Raw genomic sequence first — 20,692 nt, forward strand, 5'->3', positions numbered from 1 at the left:
TTTAAGGATTTTCTTGACTTGCAATTTGAAAATAAATAACCAAAATTTTAATAAATAGCAAAACTTTCACATAAATACCCAAGCTTGGATGAATTGTTTCAAGGTAGCATAAACATAGAGCCAGCAAAATAAATACAAAAATCAGGATTTCAAATAAATCGACTTACCTATGGAATGGCACAGGCTGCAATTTCGGAGTTTGCAATGACTGAACTTGACTAGTGCTCGGTGGACTTAGGGTAAGCTGGTTGATTCCGGGTAGAAGAATCCGATCAATTTGAGGGTCTGACCCTGACCTCGGAACACAGTTACTAGGATGGGCCATTATAGGACTTATAACAGAAACAGGTCGAGGTTGTCTAGGGGTTTGTGGCAACGGCAGGTTATTGGAAGAAGCTCTAAGTCGGGACTCTAGAAAAAGTACAAATATTCTAAATTTCGGATGCAAGCCAACAAGATCAAAAGTAAAAAAAAACTAAATAAATACAAAACAAAGAGCGACAGAAAGTAAGAAAACTTTACTATTACTCTCTCTGCCTCATTTCCCCTCCTTGCTAACATTCTCTACCCAAAACCTATATTACGTGAGAAGTATTTTATATCCTTGGGTTGTGAAATAGCAACAAATACTAGTAAAGCTTTCTTGTTTCTTCTCTAAACGAAAAAGGTCGCAAAGAAGAGAAAATGAGAATAATAAGTGAAAAATAAGAATAGAAGAAAATAGAAGAAAGAATAGAAGAAAATAGAAGCCAGTGAAAATAGAAGAAAGTTATGCTAAAACTTCGGGCGAGACCAAAATCTCTATCTAAAATCTATATTCTATAGCACTCATTTTTCCTTTTCATGTGTTTTTTCCTTTTTTTGAATTTTTGTTTAATTGGGTTCTGGGGGAGATTTTCCGCTTGCGCTCCACTAGCTACGCCCAAAGTCATTGTAATAGCTGAATATTCTAAAAAAAAAATTAACCTTTTATGTATACTTATAATGGTAAAATGTGAACTAAGGAAATTTTAATCTAAATAAGGAAACATTGTGTTGCGAATATCCTTGTCTGATTTTATATTCTTTCCTTTATTAGTATATAAAAAGAAAACTAGCGACAAACTCTTTTCACTACAGGAATACCCCCCAGATCTTTAACCAATTTACTACATGAGATTCCATAGCAGTAAAAACAAACTCGCTGGAACGGTTATAGAAAATTTTTTGTAATAAATTTCTCCGTTGAGCATTGGCTTATCTCCCTGCAGAGTTAGGCAAGAAATTCCTGGCTCATATACAGATATATCCTTGATTCTAAGGAACCTCTAGGCGCTTCTCTCCCATCAGAAATGGGATACAATATCTAATTTTCGTCAGATAAACGTTTCTCCGCATCATTTTCATTCAGAAAGTACCAAAATTAGAATGAGGAAACAAAAATATTTTTTCTAAAAATTTTAGGGTAATTTTTATTATGGGTGGGGGAGTGGCTTATTTCGAAGGGGATTCGATTAAAGGAAACTAAACCTAAGATATTATGGATCTCTTCTCTCTTACCGTACACAAAATTCGGTATCTACCTTTGTTGAAAAATTAGCATTTCGTACTGAGGGCACCACTCTAATGTTATTTTGGCGAGGGAGCTAGCCAAGGCATAAATATTTATGCAGCCATTGCATATTCGAAAAGCAAAAATAAATATATAATCTTCTGAATTTTGAGGGGGAAGGGATGAGAAAGAGATTATTTTCTCTCTTAAAAGACAATACTTTGATTCCAATTTACAAGTAACTTCCAAGCGTTTCTCTAGCAGGATAATCAGTATCCAACATCAAATTTTTGGGACATCTCCATTATTCCAATTCAATAAATATGTACGAGACAAAGAATAAAAATGAAAAAAAGAATATATTCAATAAATAATAGCAATAATAAGAAGAAGAAGAAAAAGAAAAGACAGGGAACGGTCATACCTGCAGGCTGAAAATGGATAAATCTAGTTTCTATTAGTCCAATTTCATAAATCATAGAAACATTAGGTTTGTTTTTCATTTATCAGAGGATTTTACAAGGCATGTAATCAAGGGTACCCCTTAAGGAGGGAGGGAACTCAGCCTTCGAGTATCGGCAGAAATTCTAAGCCCTTGTATCGCCTTATCAAACAGTTCGTGGTAACGAACTGTAAGTAAGGAGCGACCCGGCTCAATGGTAACCGAAACTCTAGAAAACGGGTTTTTGATACCAATAGATATATCAAAAGAATCAGATTTCAATGCTGACTTCAAATATATAACTTTCATCAAGTTTAGAGCTACCCATCAAAAGTTACGCGCCTGAGAAAATTTGGCTGATTTTCAAAAAAAGGGGGAAAGACCCCCTAAAAGTTATAGAACCTTAATGAAAATCACACCATCATATTCAGCGTATCAGAGAACCCTACTGTAGAGGTTTCAAGCTCCTATCTACAAAAATGTGGATTTTTGCATTTTTTGCCAGAAGAAAGATCACGGATGCGTGTTTATTTGTTTGTTTGTTTGTTTGTTTGTTTTTTTTTCCCAGGGGTTATCGTATCGACCCAGTGGTCCTAGAATATCGTGGGAGGGCTCATTGGAACGGAAATTAAAAGTTATAGTGCCCTTTTTAAGTGACCAAAAAAAATGGAGGGCAACTAGGCCCCCTCCCACACTCATTTTTTTCCCAAAGTCACCCGATCAAAATTTTGAGATAGCCATTTTGTTCAGCATGGTCGAAAATATGATAAAAATGTCTTTTAGGATGACTTGATCCCCCAAAGTTCCCAGGGGGAGGGCTGAAAGTTATGAACTTTACTCAATGTTAACATATAGTATGGGTTATTGGGAAGTATACAGACTTTTTCAGAGGAGATTTTTTCTGGTAGGTGGGGGAAGGAGAGGGGCGGGGGCAATAGGGAAGGATCGTTCCAGGACGGAATGGTGCAGGGGGGACGGGACAGGGCTAGGCCGGGCGCGCCGGATTTCCCAGAATTATTAAAGAAAAATATATTTACTTAAATAAAAAAAAAAAACAAGTTTTTCAACTGATAAACTGACTTTGATTAAGAGATAATTTTTAAAGAACTGAGAAAAAAAATTCAAATAATAGTGTAAAGAGAAGGGTATTGAATAAGGGGCGAACCCCCTAACATACGTGTTAAAAATTTATGAACATAGAAGTTCGTTACGTAAGTTAATTCTAAGTTACGTATATTTATTACTAATAAAAACGTTCGTAAATAAAATTAAACAAGTTTCGAGAAAGCCATTTAACCAAATATAATATGCAAATTTTGTTTTAATTATTCATGTACGGTGAGCCAAAATCAAAACCTGCATTAATTCAAAAACGTTCAAAAATTAAATAAAAAAAACAAGTTTTTTAACTGAAAGTAAGGAACGACGTTAAAACTTAAAACGAACAGAAATTATTCCGTATATGAAGGGGGCTGTCCCCTCCTCAACGCCTCGCTCTTTACGCTAAAGTTTGACTTTCTCACAACTCTATTTTTTTAAACAATAAAAAAACTTTAGCGTAAAGAGCGAGGCGTTGAGGAGGGGACAGCCCCCTTCATATACGGAATAATTTCTGTTCGTTTTAAGTTTTAACGTCGTTCCTTACTTTCAGTTAAAAAAACTTGTTTTTTTTATTTAATTCTTAGAAATAATCATCGGATGCCCATATATAAATTATGTTAATTTATACCCATACTCATAGAAGGGGGAGGGGATGAGCCAGGTATTTTTTATGGAAGATGGCTGAGACTGCCAGAAAAATTATTTTTAATAAAGTTTAAGCTCTTAATGGGGACCTTGGCTTCCCTGTCCGTCTCCAAAAGACGATTATGGGGGAAAACTCTTAGGAAGTAGATCAATTATCTAAGTTCTTTTTCTCAGAATATTTGACACCGTCTGTAATTTGGGCAGTTATATGTATTGAGCCCGAATTGTAGTTATTGCAATTTTGAGTATCTGCAGAAATTCTAAACCCTTGTATCGCCTTACTCTTAGAAATATTTATCCGGATACCCATGTAAAAATTGTGTTCATTCATATACATATCCATAGGAGGAGGGAGTGGATCCAGGTATTTTTCATGGAAGAAGGCTTGGACTGCCAGCAAGTTAATTTAACGAAGATGAGGTCTTGAGGGGGACCTTGGCTTCCCTGGCCGTCCCCAAAGGACATGTATGGGAAAAACTCTTAGGAAGCAGATCGATTATCTCATTTCTCTTTTTCAGAATATTTGACACCCGTCTGTAAATTGAGCATTTATAAGTATTGAGCCCGAAATGTAGTTATTGCCTTAGGTCCATTCCCATTACCATTTTGATCACAAAAGCCTGGATTGCTAATACCAACCAATATTCTCCCTAAGTCTAGTAATAAAAAAAATAGATGTTTCTTCTAAGACAATTTTCTATTCGTGTTACAAGAAAAGGGCCGATCTCTTCTAAGAGGCTTTCCTAGTTCAGTTGCTTTCTATCATTCTAAATGGAATCGATTCAAGTCCATAGGAAGCTTTGGGAAAACATTATCCAATCTAAAAAATTAAATCTTTGTGTTGACAGAAATGACACAAGTAAGTAATTGAGAAAAGTGCTCAATTTAATCACTTGCTGACGGAATTAACATCCTGAAGAAAATATTAAAATTTAGACAGAATTATTTCTTGTTCTGACGAAATTATTAATTGTGTTATTCGCTAAAATCAGTTTTATCAAATAAGTCCTGTTCTAATATAATTTTGCCACTGCCCTGGCACCGAACACCTGCCCTATTTTTCGCCAAAAAACTGTCACTAGAGGAATCAAACCTTAATATTCCTACTGCTACCACTAAAAATTCCCTGAAGCACCAAGCCACCTGAGGCCAACACAGCTGCGCACTCTCCTCCACCGCCCCAATCTATTCAAACATTCACTCTTTACCTCCTCCCAGTTATTTCAATTTTCTTTTAAATCATTTCTTATGACCTTTTCTACCCCATTCGGATAAAAAAAAATAACAAAAAAATGTTACGAACGAAGAGTTTCATCTCCACCAGATAGTTCCACCCAGCCATGCATCTTTACGTTCTCATGATCATACTTCCACACGGTGGAAGTATGTGGTCCATACCACACGGTGTAAGTAATTTTTAAAGGGGGCAATCCCTTGGTTACTATTCATAACGAAAATTGAACTTGAATTCTAAACAATTATTTTCAAAGTGAACCATTAATTTAAATAATTCATGAGGGTTTTAGGCCATAAAACAATGCAGGTGTTGCTGAGCCCGACACCAGGGCAATACTAAAACCGAATCAATCTGGTCAAGAACATTTCTTTATTCTCACAAACAAAATTTTACTAATTAAAAATGCTTATTAGAATTGGAAATTCCTAGAAAAGAGAGAATATGATAAGATGGCAAAGTGGACTCTGTGGCAGATACAGGATTTTTAGGGGGAGGAGGCACAAAGTAGGTTGATCCGATAAACTTGCGTCAGGAGCAAGTTTAATTAACGCACACTTGCGTTAATTAAGTAAATTACACTGCTTTAGACTATGTTACGGGGGGGGGGGGCACCCTCACCCACCAGAAATTTAATAAATAAAAAAAAATACTTCAAAGAAATATATTTTCAACAGAATTTTATTTGTCACCAAGGTTAAAGAAATGAATAGACAATTACTCACTAAACAATGTGCCATGTATGAAAAAAAATTATGTGAACAATAGAGACCCCACCCCACACCGCCCCTAAATACGTTGACCCGAGAACATAATGTGAAAAGTAGACTAAAATGACCAACATCTTGACATTTAAGTGTATTAATCAACTTTTGAGTCCCAGAAATGCCCACCCCCCCAGATTTTTGCAATTAATTAAGATATACATGCATTTCATTAAAGAAAAAAATCATCCGAGGAAATGATCCTGGGACAAACAATGATTGTCATTGAATTTGTAGATAGTTTCAGCCAACCTCCTGCAAATCACTAAAATAAAACATCTGCCACTGGGGATGAATTCCATTTGAGTCCAGAAAATATTGTTTACTCATCCAATGCGAAGCTTTCCCTTGACGACAGACAGAATCAACACATCAGAAACTTTTCTAACGGCTAAACATCGTTCAAAAATAGAAAAAGCAAGTGGATATGGAGTTGCCATTTGCGCCATTTGGGCACTTTTTAAGGTGGTTGCGCGTTAATTTTTTCAAATTGCCGTGCACTGTATTTTTCTTTATGAAAAATCGTTCATTCGGCATATTTTCATAAGAAAAACCTCGGTTTAGCGCATTTTAACTTTAATGGTGGCGCAGCTTTAAACTAGACATCTGGTAACACTCAGTGGATATAATAATAATAACAATAATAATAAATTTATTATAAGCCAAAAAAATTGACCACACAGCACATTATTCTTAAATACACTCCACAAGAGAAATAACATAATATCAAGTTTCACTCATTGATGTCAACGCTTCATTTACATATTTACATAACTGCCTGATTGTCCTTTTTACAGTCGTCTGCAGGATCCCCGGGAACTCCAAGTTACCACCCTCAAAATACTTTCCCCTTAAAAGAGAAAGTTGCTGGCACTCGGCGAGAATATATGCTTCGAACTTTGAATAAAAGGCAGTTTCAAATAGAAAGTTAGCCAAGGAATCTGAAATATCAACTCCTTTTACGTGATTCTGGCAATCATATCTGTTTACACGAAAAATGAAGGCATCCTTCTGCAGATCTGGGGGACCTCCCGTCTCATCTTTCTAAAAGTTTGGCTGTTCTATTATTGCTTAAATTAAGCTGATAACCTTCTCCTTTTTTAATAATGGATGTTGTCTATCACAGTAAAATAGGTTACAGAGACAAATAAATTTGAAAAAAAGTAAAAATTCGAAGAGGAGAAATTTATTCTTCCAAAAAATACAAGTTATTATCATGAATCAATTCTCAACCTTGATGTAGGCGTAGCAAAGGATACTCATAAAAGTGGGCGCGATTTTGGATATTCTTTGGTGGGGATTGGTTGAAAAATGAAAAGCCTAAATACAATTCCTTTTCCCTACTTTTACGAAATTTTATCCGATTTGACCTCGATTTTAATGCGACCCTTCGTGACTTAAAACATAGATGCATACAGGTCCAACCCTTACGGGGAAATTATCATAGAATTCTCCCTCGGGGGTGAGAGGAGGTCAAGACATGATATAAGTGAATAACTGGGTCACTGTTTTCCCTATTATCGAATGGGTGTTCCCCTTTTTCATTCCTTGTGTGCAAGTATGACTTTAAGAGATTATTCAGAATGTATGTCATCTAGCCACTTTCACCTCCTTGCGACTGTTTAAACAAGACAACAACAATTCTAAAACAATTAAGAAACTTACCAACAAAGTCAACTCCGACTGAATTTCCATAGATATCAATTAGCGCCCAAAGAGAGTGACGTGTATCAATCCCTGAGAGAAGGATCCCTTTGTCTTCCCCATTCACTGAATAGTGTAAATCACCAGCTACTGTTACGTAATAAGAAATGATGGTTCCTTGGTCCGAGTGTCTTTCGTGAATTGCTTTGGCCCAATAGCCTGGTTTGTTGGTGAGATCTAAATAATATATTGTTGAAATTAATTTATCATTATAGGGGGCGTTAGGAAGTTACTTCAAACACAATTATCACTTCAAGTACTCACCAAGTAAAACATTACAGTTTTGGTTTTTTTTTAAGCATAACTTTCCCCGAGTACTTAATATTTAAGTAAAGTGACTTACATATACCTACTTACATGTGCTTAGCTTATGCTTATTTTTGCTGATGTGTAAATATAGGTGTCATGTAAATGTAAGTTAATTAGTGACTCCAGTATAGTCAATGCAATGGAAAACTTTAAAAAATCTTTTTCGAATAATGACCAATGGTCTGTGTAGCGCAGATATATCGATCTCCTGATTTGCTGCCTTCGGTCGAGAGTGCAATGCGTGGTCGGGGGCAAATCATCCAATGCTTCCCGTGTTTTCCCCCTATTCTCCAGGTACCGATTTAAAGCTGGATCGACTCTGGCTAAGCTTACAGAGTCACACCGTCGACCCCTGTTCCGAACCATATAACCAGCGACCGAAGCTCCTATATATTCCAGAAAGGGTTTCCAAACAGGGGGTGCATGCAGGGTTCGTTGGTAGGGTTGATGGCACCCTGGGCAAAGTCAATCTTACCCACTCTGATTTCCTTTTTTTATGTGAAGTAGCAAATGAATATCGCAATAGCATTAAAACGAAACTTAGCCCTGAGCAACCCCCACCCACAGTGCTAAGGAATGCTTGCACTGGTCACCCTTCTCCCCCTTCACCGAACCTAGATGCACGCACCCTTGGTGCTACGCGGAGGAAAAGGGGGCCGTGAGAAAGGACATATGGGGTTGATTCTACAAAGGAGTTGAATAGAACTACTAAATACAGTACATATTTACAGTGACAAAGGTTGAAGGTCCAACGACAAAGGGTTAGGAGCCCTTATTCTAGACAAATGCTCAAGAATTTAAAGTGCTGCGCAAAAAGAGATTGGAAAGAAAATGCTCAACACTTGGTTTTACGCACTTCGCTTGAGAAACAGTCACTAAAATATAAACTATCTTCCATGTTGGTGAAACACATCATTGGATAATGCTGCTCCAGACACTCAAAGCGCAGTTCATCCTTCCAGCCAATAGCTATATGGAACAGAGTTCTTAAAGGAAATCTTGATGAATGTCACATCTGCCTAATGATTGTAGCATACTTCAGCTGCAAAGACAGACATTATGATAGCAGCGTAAATTTCCCCAGCAAGCACTCCAAATCCGCAGATTTTCATGTTTCCATGAAGATTATTCCCTTTTTATGTTTTTTTTTTTAAATAGGTTTTTGAAGATTTAAGGGGACATAAACCTACAGCTCTTGCCTCAACTGTTCCCTCTGTAATTAAAGCCTTAAACACCACTGGTTAAGGAGCACAGCTCTAACTACTCTTTAAAGAAGTACTATTCCGTATTTTTCCATCAAGCAGACGTATGTGACATGACCAGCGAAGAAAAACATAAAAGTAAATAATGAAAGTCGTAAGTATAGCAGTGAAGCGACATCATTCCAATTTTTACTATCCCCTTTCAGTTCCAAGTTACATTTATGTAATCAATTTTCCCATGAACCATGGTGAGTTTTATGGAGCACTTTAAGTTCCAGATAGCTTGTGAATTTATTTCCTTACATGCGTCTTTTCTAGAAAGAGAATTAGGAGGAAACCAGCTCAAAATGGGATATACAACGAAAGAGAATAACCATTCTCAACAAGCCAAACAGAATTTTTTTTCAATAGGGGGTAAATTAACAAAAAAGTTTATAAAAGGAGGGTTTCACAACGTCTGTTTTGCACCCTTTTCTGTACAACCCTTATTCTTAGGGCTCGTGGTCTTCTTCTCTTCATAGCCCTCCAAGGGCCTATTAAGAAATTGGAAAAAGGTATTTATACTAATTCAAACTTACCATATGGCACACATAGCACGAACTTCATTTATGGCACACCTCACTTTGAAATATTCAAAGTACAAGTTTTGAATTCGGCAGAGCTTAATTCACCTAATTAAGCACAGCTTTTGACTATCCAAAGAATTGGATGGCGTGGCAACGGAGGTTAAGCGAATTCAGTACGTAATTCGAAACAGGCCAATTTTTCACGCGTTATTTATATTAGATAATTACATTTTTTCAGCCATTATCGTTTATATTTTATGTTCTTATTTTATACAAATCACGTTATTGAGTTACCGTTGCCCAAAAGAACTGGATGGTACACAGTATTGATATTAAATAGGTACATAATTTTTATTCCTTACAATAATTCATTTCCCTGGAGTACTGAAAACAATACACAAAGAGGGTACATATAGAGAATTTACTGTAGCCATGCAGGAACGCGTAATGATAAAAAAAATATTCTGGAAAGTCGTGTTTTTAAATTGTGTCACCTTTGCAAAAACGTGTGCCGTATTAAAGTAGCGTAAAATTATATACAAGTATATATAATAAAATTAGAGCTTATTTAAAACTGCTTGAAGTTTTTACAGCGTCTAAAGAGGCCCAAAAAATTCGAAGCCTCTACATTAAAAATACCGATGGCGTATTTAGACCTAACAGGGAGGATTGGGCTCTGAAATTTTGAAATCACATTTCAAAAATTTATTTTGGTAGATGGATAGAACTGTATCTCTGTTAGTAAATGATGTAAAATTGTCGTCTCATAAAGCCGTAGGACTGCAGGAAAATATCACACGAAAAACTCGCATAAAGATCATGAATCTGAAGCGACAAGACTTTCCCTGAAGTCCCCAAATACCCTTTCTAAATTCTTGTTTCCAATTAGATTTATCAGTTGACTCTTAATAATAAAATGAATATGGTTAAATTAAAAAAGTTCGACTACGACAATTTTTCCCTAACTCGTTGTCATTGGAGGTGATAATTTAAGAGATGATTCTTAAACAAATGATGTTACTAGGTGTTATCTTAAAAGTTGTTTTTCTTTTTCTAATAGAAAAAAGGTACTCCAAATTTCGTAAACAGGTAGAACTTTTTATATAATAAAAATGAATACTACAAATAAAAAATGTATTTATAGGAACTTGCCTGGGCATGCATATTTAGGGAGAGCCCCTTGAAGAGCAATGGGATCTGTAGATGTCATACCTATCCTCAGCACGCCACTCCAACTCGTAGAAGCCTCAGCTAATCTGATTGTGACCTTTAAAATAATCGATAATTTATATATAGAATAAACAATAGATTTAAAAAACAACCTAGGTGAAAAAGGAGCGTCATCTACAGACAAGGGACAAAGAACTTGAAAAAAAAAAAAAAAAAAAATTGACGCTCACTGGCCAGGATAAAAAATTACATATCCTCCAAAGTCCCCTTAGCCCCCCCCCCCCAAAAAAAATCCTGAAAGTTTTAGCCCAATGCCCCTGTGAGATGAAACTAGGTAGGCTTATGAAAACTATCTATAAAAGTGGTTTCAATTTTAACAAATGTGTTGGTTGTATACCGAGACATAGTTGATGTGCTTCAGGTATCCAATACGCAACGTCGTGCGATTGTTTCTAGAGCTAAAGATTAGTAATTGGCTGGGAGTTACCAACATGAAAAAAACTATATTTGTACATAACAAACAATACGATAATGGTTAACACCATTATAAATACAGCAACAATACAACTTCCAAAAAATAAACAAACGATACATTTCTCTAACTGCTTGAAGGATAAAAGAAAAAGAGATAAAAAGACATTGGACATTAAAAATTGATAAGACAACAAAGAATGAGGGCAAAGCCGTATCGGGAAAGGGAGGACTGCAAGTCAGGCCATACGCCCCATATCCACTAATCATAAAAACATTAAACTGTTCATGTTCACTACGGACCTTAATTCAGGTGTGTCCAGAGCCTCTTTTCATTGGGGAGGGGGGCAAACTTCGTAGATTTTACCGAATCGCTGCCTGATTTCTGCCAAATTTTCTGCAGAAATAAGAAATTTTGCAAAATTTCTACCGAAATTTTCGCTTCGGCGAGAATTTTACCCAATGCCAAAAGAATTGGGGGGAGTGCACCCCTCCCCCCCCCTCGGGACGCCCTTTCTTAATTTTGTGGCAATCTGTCTTTACTCACTTCGGGCGAATTTTAGTACTCTAAATAGAATCAATTAAACGAATGACACTGCGCGAGCACTAGTTCAAACAAATAAAATAATAAATACTGATGGCGAAGTTCCATAAGGAAAAGGTCTGGGGAGGTTGCAGGTCAGGCCATTTGGCCAAATCCTCGAACTCCCAACGACCTTAGATCCTTCACTTTCACGGGGCACAGTGTTTTTAGTAGTTAATTTAGACTAGATCAGGATCAACAAGAAGTAAAAGAAAACATAACTATGGTATTGATAATCAGTTAAAATCAATAAGATGATATATAATTTTCGCAATGTTCTATGAAAGGAATTACACATCAGATCGTTTGGCCTAGTTCTCATATTTACAAAAACCTCAGACTATTCGTATTCACCAGATACCTAATTTGTTGCAGCCACTAATGTCAATTGGGGGAGAAGGATATATCCCCCAAAACTTATTGCCCCTTTCCACTAGATTTTGAAAAATATCGTTTTTGGTATTCACATTACATTTTTTTTGTCTCTTTGGTGAAAAAAAAAAATTCAAAGATCAACAAAATTGCACCCTAAATTTGGAAAAACGCGGCTTTACCCTCCTTTCCCTAAATTTCTATTAATTTAAGCCATTAGTGGCAGTCAATCTTACCTCACTTTTTGACAAATTTCATTATCCTAAAGGAGCGAAAATTTTGATTAGCTCAAGCTCCTCTATAAGACAAGGACTTTAATTACTGATTAATTATAATCAATTGTATTAATTGCAAGGACCAATTATTAATGACAATAATTGGAAAATCGAGAAAAAAAATGATGACGAATTGACGATATTTGATGAAAATCTGTTAGCCATACAGCTCATTAGGGCTAAAGCAGAGGCTCTCAACATTTGACCCTCTCTTTCCAGATGCGAAAATTGCGTTTATGTGGCCTATTTTGCGCTAAAACAACCTAAAATATCTTGGTATATTATGTAATAATGCGTATTTTTTAATCAAATAAACCAAATATTTGCTCTTTTTGGGGGGACGGGTCATGTCTAATTTTACATCTTAAAATAGGATTCGAAAGTCTTAAAGTCCAATAAAAAAATCCCCGATGTATACTTTTCGATACATTTTGTGATAAAAAGAGACAGTTTTACTTTGAAGAAACATCCTAAGGTATTCCTGTACTAAATGGACTCTTTTATATAGTGCTAGTTTGGTTAATGCTAATGAAATAAAACAGGATGAATATATAATAGTTTTTAAACAAATTTGGGCTATATATTTGCACATTAGGGGGGAGGGTGGGGGGTAAAGCATAGCATATACTATTACATAATCTAACCTAACCTAGGTACATTTCCCCCCTAAACCACCTAAAAAAAACAGTTTAAGCATCGTATACGCAATGAAAACCACGCTATACATTGCATTGCTCTATAGCAGTGTCTTGAATTAACCCGTCAAAAACGGGTTTTTCGTGACTGGATTCCATTGCAGTATATAAAAGAGTCCGTTTAGTACAAGAGTACCCATCCTAATTTCGAGGGAGAATTCAACAACTCTTCAAGATCAATAATGTTTAGTGAATCTCCGATCGCCGAAACGAGCGATTTCTTTGCCAGAAACCAAACAACACTTAATTAATCAAACTAATTACGGCTAGTGTAAACAATAGGTTGTCTTTCTTTAATTTGGCAAAGACACAAGAATGTACCTTCCGAAATACCCTAAGCTAAATGTTTTCCTCTGAGTAAACGATCGTAAAGCACTATTCATTCTAAAAAAATAACATTATTCGAACATAAATGGACACAATGGCGACGTTGAGAATTAGTTAAAGAAAATTTCCCGCTCGGTAGGAATGTATAAGACTGTGGTTGAAAATATTTCCCCATTACGGGATATTATCAGTGCTTGCAATTAGTGACAAAACCCATTCCATGTCACACACACCGGATAACAAAGACCAACTGCTCCTACCCCTGAAGACAAACAACGCATATACAGTAATGCCAAGTGCACAGCTCTGTTATGTCCGACAAAATAAAGGCAGAGACAGTTGAGGGGGAAGAGGGGGCATTTTCCCCGGCCATAGAAATTTTAGGGGGGGGGGGAAATTTCAAATAAATAATTTGACGGTTATAATCATTTTGTATTTTTTAAATTTTACTTTTAATCAAAATTAAATAGAGGACGTAGTTAATAAATGAAAAATTAAATAATAATAATTAAAATAATTAATAACAATTAAGGAATTTAAATAATAAATACAAAACTAATTAATTGATAAATTGAAAATAATTGTGTTTATAAACGAAAATTTTGTTAAAATTTGGCTTAAAAAGATTGTGGGAGACAGGGGAGGGGGCTAATCCCGATTTTGCCCCGGGCACAAGAGAGGTCAGAACCGTCACTGAATAAAGGACACTTTTTAACAATTCAACCTTTTCTTTAAAAAACCTCAAATTTCAGGACAAATTTCTCCCGGCTTGCTTCCCATGTTGCATCATAATATTAGCCAACCATACTGATACTCTGTTGTACTGAAACCGATCACTAGGGAGAATGAGACTATCTCTTGGTACTGGTACGAAGGGGATATACAAGGTCAATACTAGAAAAATCCATAAAGCGTTAAGTTATGTTCACAGTAATTTTCAGTTATGAATAGAAAACAAAATATTGGACCTTTTCTCAACACTATTCAGAATATCATTATGAATAATTCGAGAGGGATTTATTCATTATGATACCCTAATTTCCAGTACAAATTTACCTTATGGCAAAATTCAAATTTATGCAAATTAACAAGAATATATAGCCTATATACATTACGTCTACCACATACTTGGCATAATACGTCAGGTGTTAAAAATATCGCCCAAAAATAAACCACAGCGGAGATTTGCAAACACTGGGCTACAGCCCGCTTCATACTATTACGATTTACATAGAAACGCTAAAGGAGAAAGTGGAAGAACATCAGGCGGTTATGGACTTTTCCGAATTTGCTAACAGTTCAAAAAAAACTTTGGTTAATTGTTTCCCTCAATCTTTTATTGAAATTGCGCTCCTCCCTTAGCATAAAGTAGCTTCTAAAGTGCAGCCAGGGGTGTACTACACAATTCATATATTAGATACGGAGAAGGGTAGCTTCTATCTCTCTCCTTTTAAAATTTTGGCCTTAATAACGATTGGTGGCCTTTGCATTGGACCAGCTCTGGGTCGTCATCCTTTGACAGTGAGTTGCCTAGCAGATACTATTTAGTCACCATTGAACATCCACCAGGTTTTGCTTCGTCAAAGTTTAAATGACTTGAATTTTTAGGAATTTTTTTTTTCGTAAGTTTCAAGCTAATGCTCAATACTTATTAAATCTATCAGTGATCAAACTCTACACATATTTTTGAATATGGGCATGGGCGTAGGCAGCATATTGTCTAGGGGGGGCAGTCGATAGTGTGATGGAGTTTTATCAACTGCTTTTTCCAAACCATCTGCTTTTTCAGCCATATCTAATGTAAATTTGAAGGCCTAGGGGGGGGGCAGCTGCCCCCCCCACCCCTCCCTACGCCCATGAATATGGGCATTTGGCCTCTGGGATTTACTGAGATATAAATGATCATTTTGTTTAACTGGTGCCATAGTACCACCGCCCTAATTGGCCTTTGTCAATGTTTTTGAGCTCTTTCTTTTGACCTATATTTAATTGAGGATAGGCGATCAGGCAATCATAAGTTTTAAAAAAATGCAATTAAAATGTGTATAATGAGGCAGAGGCTGAACACCCTCCCAGATTCAATTCTGTCCATGCTTTTTGACTCTTTTCACCTTCCTACCTTTAAGTACTGAGGCAGTGGAAATGAAGTCCGATATTTATTTTTGGTGAAGTGGAAAGTGAAATATTCATATACATCTTTAAAAACTTAGAAAAAATCGGAGATTTTGAGATTTTCAATAAAAGTCCAGAAGCAGTTATACAAATTCTTTGTAAAAGAAATATGCAATTTTATGCAAATTGAAAAAAAAAACACGAGTAAAAACAGCAAAAAAGCTAAAAACATATGGCATCAAACAAGTTAAGAGTGTTTAGCTTTCCTCTGAAGGTGTAGCTATCTTTGGTAGCCAACATATATAGTTTATGTCTGTTTGTTTTTACGAAACGAAAATTGCTTTCAAAATGAACTGATCAGTTGTGCTTATGTATTTGCACGATTCAACGTGACAACACAGACGGAGATCTGATGCTTCCCTAGAGGCTTCATATTCTAGAAACAACCAACGAAAAATCTTAGAAAATCGGGGTTTCCACGTATAAATAGACTTAAAATGGATCCAGGTAGCAGCACTGCTTTTATTTTGAGGTACTTGGTACTTTAACAGGGAAAAGGCAAGCATAAAAATCTCAAAATGAGGTTTGAATAAAAAGTATGGGTAACATATAAGAGCGGGAACTGGCAATAGTATCGACAAAAAATTATCAACGCCAACTAGCGTTTGGTGATATTTGACATTTTTTCAGTGTAATAGCAGGAAAAGTAAATTTAATTAGTGTAATTGGTAAAATTAGGGTAGTAATAAGTGTCTGATCTCAGCTTCTGACAGAAAAACGATTACAAGCTCGAAAGAATAACAAGTGTCACCAGACGCTAGATGGCGGTGTTTTTGTTGTTGTTGAGACTAGCGCAAGTTTTAACTCTTTCAAGTTACCCATACTCTTTGATTTGAACATAAATAATTAGGGGAGCAAATGAGAAAAGCACATTAGGAAATACAGAAGGTTGTTTCGTTAGCCAATTACAAAAATTGAAAAGTGTGGTGGGAAAAGGGAATGTTATATTGAATTTTTGGATCACAGGACAAACGTGACAATTTACAGAGCTAGTATTAAGTGACCCCAGAATCCAGGAATTTAAAGTTCTTAGAGACGTGCCTGGACTACCTCATTAAATTGCACAAGAAAGATAGATCTATGGCACGTATATGGAGCACTAATGAACAAATGATGTGAAAAGACCCTCTATAGAAAAAAGGAAAAGTGGAAGCAAACTGACGTTAAGGAATGAAAACAACCCAAGCGAAGAAGTTCAGTAGATATCCAAATCAACTAGAAGGTGATTGTCAGGATCTGACAATGAATATAATATATATATATATATATATATATATATATATATATATATATATATATATATATATATATATATATATATATATATATATATATATATATATATATATATATATATATATATATATATATATATATATATATATATATATACATATATATATATATATATATATATATATATTATATATATATATATATATATATATATATATATACATATATATGTATGTATGTATAGGCTATATATACATCAGCAGTTGTAAGCTTAAAAATACAACGGCTTCACGATTCTATTTTGTAGAAGGCACTTCGTCGTAAGGGGGTATCCTTTCCTCCCCGTTGGCACAACCTTCATAGCTATTACTATGAAGGTCAAGAACTAGGATGTTTCTTAGAGAGGGGACACACATAAATGGCCGCTTTCAAAATACTTCTACCGTCTCTTAAAGTAAGACATAGCCGATGGTTTCTATGTTGTTTAGAAAATATTCTGTGTTGTATTTTTGCAATATCAAGTTACATCAGCGTCGGCTTTAGAGAGAGTAAGCGACCATGGGTCTGGTGAAAAAGAGCATACAGATAGGCGCAAACTAATCTGGATTTTATCGTGTGAAAATTAATTTTCAATTTCAATCCATTTTCAAAATTCACAAATTTGATTGGCATTAACGAGGGAAATGCCTTCTTCTCCCCTTCGGCTATGTTACATTCCCCGCACCACACACTGTAATGAGTTAATGCGTGAATATAACAGTCACGAAAATGAGAGCAGCATTGCCATGTTTTAAGAGACGGAGAGTTTTGTTATTCTTTACTTTCTATTTATCAAACGCTCCATGTTTCACAGATGTTTGACAGTTTCCGGACCGGAAAGAGCCTGGTTCTATGCACTTGGAAAATCTAAAAGTCTTTATTTCTAAGCATAAATTTAGAACACGGCATAATAGTCAAATTCAAAGTCTTTTGCAGACAAGAAGAAAATAAATTTTAGCTACATCAGTAGGCTACTGCTGTCAAGCTGTGCATGTTTGCACCATTTGGGCTTCTAGACTCAGGCACAGATTGAGAGCAAGCATTAAGAACAATCTTTACGTCCAAAACTTAAACCATGGAACATGCTTTAAAGAAACATTGGTACTTGTGCATTATAATTAAACCAGCGCTATAGACCGTACAAGGAAACCAGTCACAAAAGCAGACAAACAGGTATTTGCTAGATAAATTGATGGCAAAGCGTGGTTTCTCATTGAGTGTATAATATTTAAACGATTGGTTTAGGGGGTTTAGGGTGGGGGGAGGTACCGAGGTTAGGTTACGTCTTTAATATATGCTATGCTTTTCCACCCACCCCCCTAGAGCGCAAAAATAGAGCCTAAATTTGTTTCTGAAGTATTATATATTCATCCTATTTTATTTCATTAGCATTAACCAAACTTGACTTCTTTAGTATATAGCGCTGGTTTAGTTATAATGCACAAGTACCGAAACATTTATTTGCCTCCCATTACTGGCCATCAGGCATAAAATTTGACGAAAACCTTCTGAGCTCCCCTTTTCTTCATCGTTATCAAAGCAGAGGCGTCAAATCACGGAAAATTAAGGGGGGGACATATTTTTCAAAATCTATAGAAGAAAGGTCCAAAACATCTCGAGGGCATTTATCAACCCCCCCCCCCCATTGAAACCACTGCATCATAGTTTACAAACAGCTTTTATAATTAATTTGAGTGATTAAGGACAAGCTTTATAAAACTTAAAACATGGATATTACTTTAAAGAAACATTTATTCGTCCCTTATTACTTGCCCTGTAGTATAATATTTGATGAAAGCTATAATTTTAAAACTCTTAATGAGGGTGACGAAATGAGGGGGATTAATCCAATCTAATGCACCAGTTGTGCTGAGCTAATCAAGTGCGGATTAATCACCAATTGGCTTCAGAAAACTGACAATGCACTTGAGATATTTCTTTTATATTATTTCGAACAATGTGGTATCCAAAAGGAAGACTTATAAATCATACAATAAGTACCAAAGCTACAAATTACTTCTCATTGGTACATTAATAACAGGCTAACACTTATACTGATGCGGCTTCCAGTTTAAAACAAATTTTTACTCAAGACAAGTAAATATCCGGAATTGTACAAGAATTTTTTTTTAATAGATTTCAAAGGTTAATTTAGAGCCTCGGTTAGACATGTTCCCAATAGGGCCTCTTTCAAGCCGTATTCAGGGGGATTAGGGGGTTTATCCCCCCTCCCCGAAATATTTTTCTGACTCGTAAAAACGTAACAAAAATGAGCATAAACAAATTTTGTATGCGTTTGTTGAGTTTTTTATTTGTGTAACCCCCCCCCCCAAAAAAAAAACTTTGAAAAAGAAATCCTGGGTACGGCCTTGGCCTCATGTCTCCCTAAACTTTTCCTGACCCACATCCGAACAAAGTTCGTGGTTACTTGTCTGTCGTGGATAATCCACACCGAACTCCCAATCATTAGTCAGATCCGATAATCCAGAACAGGAGACGCCATGACGTGGTATCGCGTTCAAAATAGGCAAATTAGTTGTTTTCAATCCTTATGGTTTTTACTATAACTTCCTTTTATTTTTTAGTTAATTTCGAAGCAAATAGAAATAAATTTTTAACTTAAATAACTTTAAACTTAAATAACTAGCCAAAGTGCCTGTCTGACGACGGTGTAAAGTATTTAACATCAATTCGAGAAGCTTTTCATCCGGGTATCTCATTTCTTAGTTATTTGGGCATTTATGTGTCAACGATAGCAGTCCAGGGGGGGGGGGCTCATGGGACTAAAGCTATTCGTGGGAAAGGGATCGTTCCCAGGCCTGGAACTTCCGTTCCAGGAAAGTTATATTCTTGGTTCAGTTCTAAAGGCAGTCCATCTTTCGCCTTCGTCGTAGCTAGTTGTTCTTGTGCTACCTTATTTTCTCTATGTGTATTCTCACGTTATTTAATAAAGACCATGTACCAATGTTTATCGTCTATCTTTGAAATTTACGTAAACCATTACATCTGCCAATTATAAAGGGGCATATAGAAAGAACTAAATAGAGGTTTACAGAGTGGTGACAGCAGAGGTTTACAACGGAATTTACTTATCAAACTACGTATCAAATCACCCCCCACCCCTTTGATGAAACATAGCGACTGTGCGCAATCTCTATACTGTGATTGTTAGCTGAAAAACATTTTAGTTGTGATACTTCACCTCAATTTCTCTTGAAACGAGTTGATACTAGATGGCATGTTAAGGCTGCTTTTGATTTTAGTTTTTTTTTTCTTTTTTTTTAACATGCATCAATACGTGTACATAAGAAGTTTTGCCAGCCCACTTTCTAATGGTTTCAAATTGTTTCTGCAATACAGTGGCTTTAAACGGGGGAGGGGTTCCTTTTAGATTTTTGCCCTCCTCCCCTATATTTTGAAAAAAATATACCTTTTTTAGTATCTTCATTGAAAAAGAAAATCCAAATTTGCTCTCCCCCCCCCCCTAGGTCCTTAAAAAAACATAGACATCACTAAATTTTCGTGCACTGACAATGAAGTTGTCTATCTAACAAGCGCACCAACAACCAAAAGTGGTACTGGTGCGTTATATGGTCATTTCACAAGGAAACCAGTCACGAAAAACCAGCCGGACGGGTTAATTGCAAGAGACCGCTATAGAGAAATGCAGGTACTGTTCTATTAAACAGACTCTTTTATATAGTGCTAGTTTGGTTAATGCTAATGAAATAAAATAGGATGAATATATTATAGTTTAGAAACAAATTTGGGCTTTACATTTGCACATAGGGAGGGGGGAGAAGGGCAAAGCATAGCATATATTAAATAACCTACGTCACCTAACCTAGGTACCT

The 20,692-nt window shown here is 35.9% G+C and overlaps 1 protein-coding gene across 3 annotated transcripts in view; it reads right to left on the bottom strand.

Moving 5' to 3' along the window:
• Positions 1–20,692, bottom strand: part of neur (E3 ubiquitin-protein ligase neur) — a 262,144-nt gene that overhangs the window by 26,356 nt on the left and 215,096 nt on the right. For all 3 annotated transcript variants that reach the window (XM_089093634.1, XM_089093633.1, XM_089093632.1), the window contains 3 exons: positions 10,651–10,765; positions 7,383–7,598; positions 168–411 (listed from right to left, as the gene is read on the bottom strand). In XM_089093634.1, the coding sequence (XP_088949760.1) occupies positions 168–411; positions 7,383–7,598; positions 10,651–10,765 (575 nt within the window). The remainder of the gene's footprint in view (positions 1–167; positions 412–7,382; positions 7,599–10,650; positions 10,766–20,692) is intronic.

Source organism: Artemia sp. Qi Xiang Cuo, chromosome 8, assembly GCF_049724085.1.
Source record: "Artemia sp. Qi Xiang Cuo chromosome 8, ASM4972408v1, whole genome shotgun sequence".
In the NCBI taxonomy this organism is placed as follows: Eukaryota; Metazoa; Arthropoda; class Branchiopoda; order Anostraca; family Artemiidae; genus Artemia; species Artemia sp. Qi Xiang Cuo.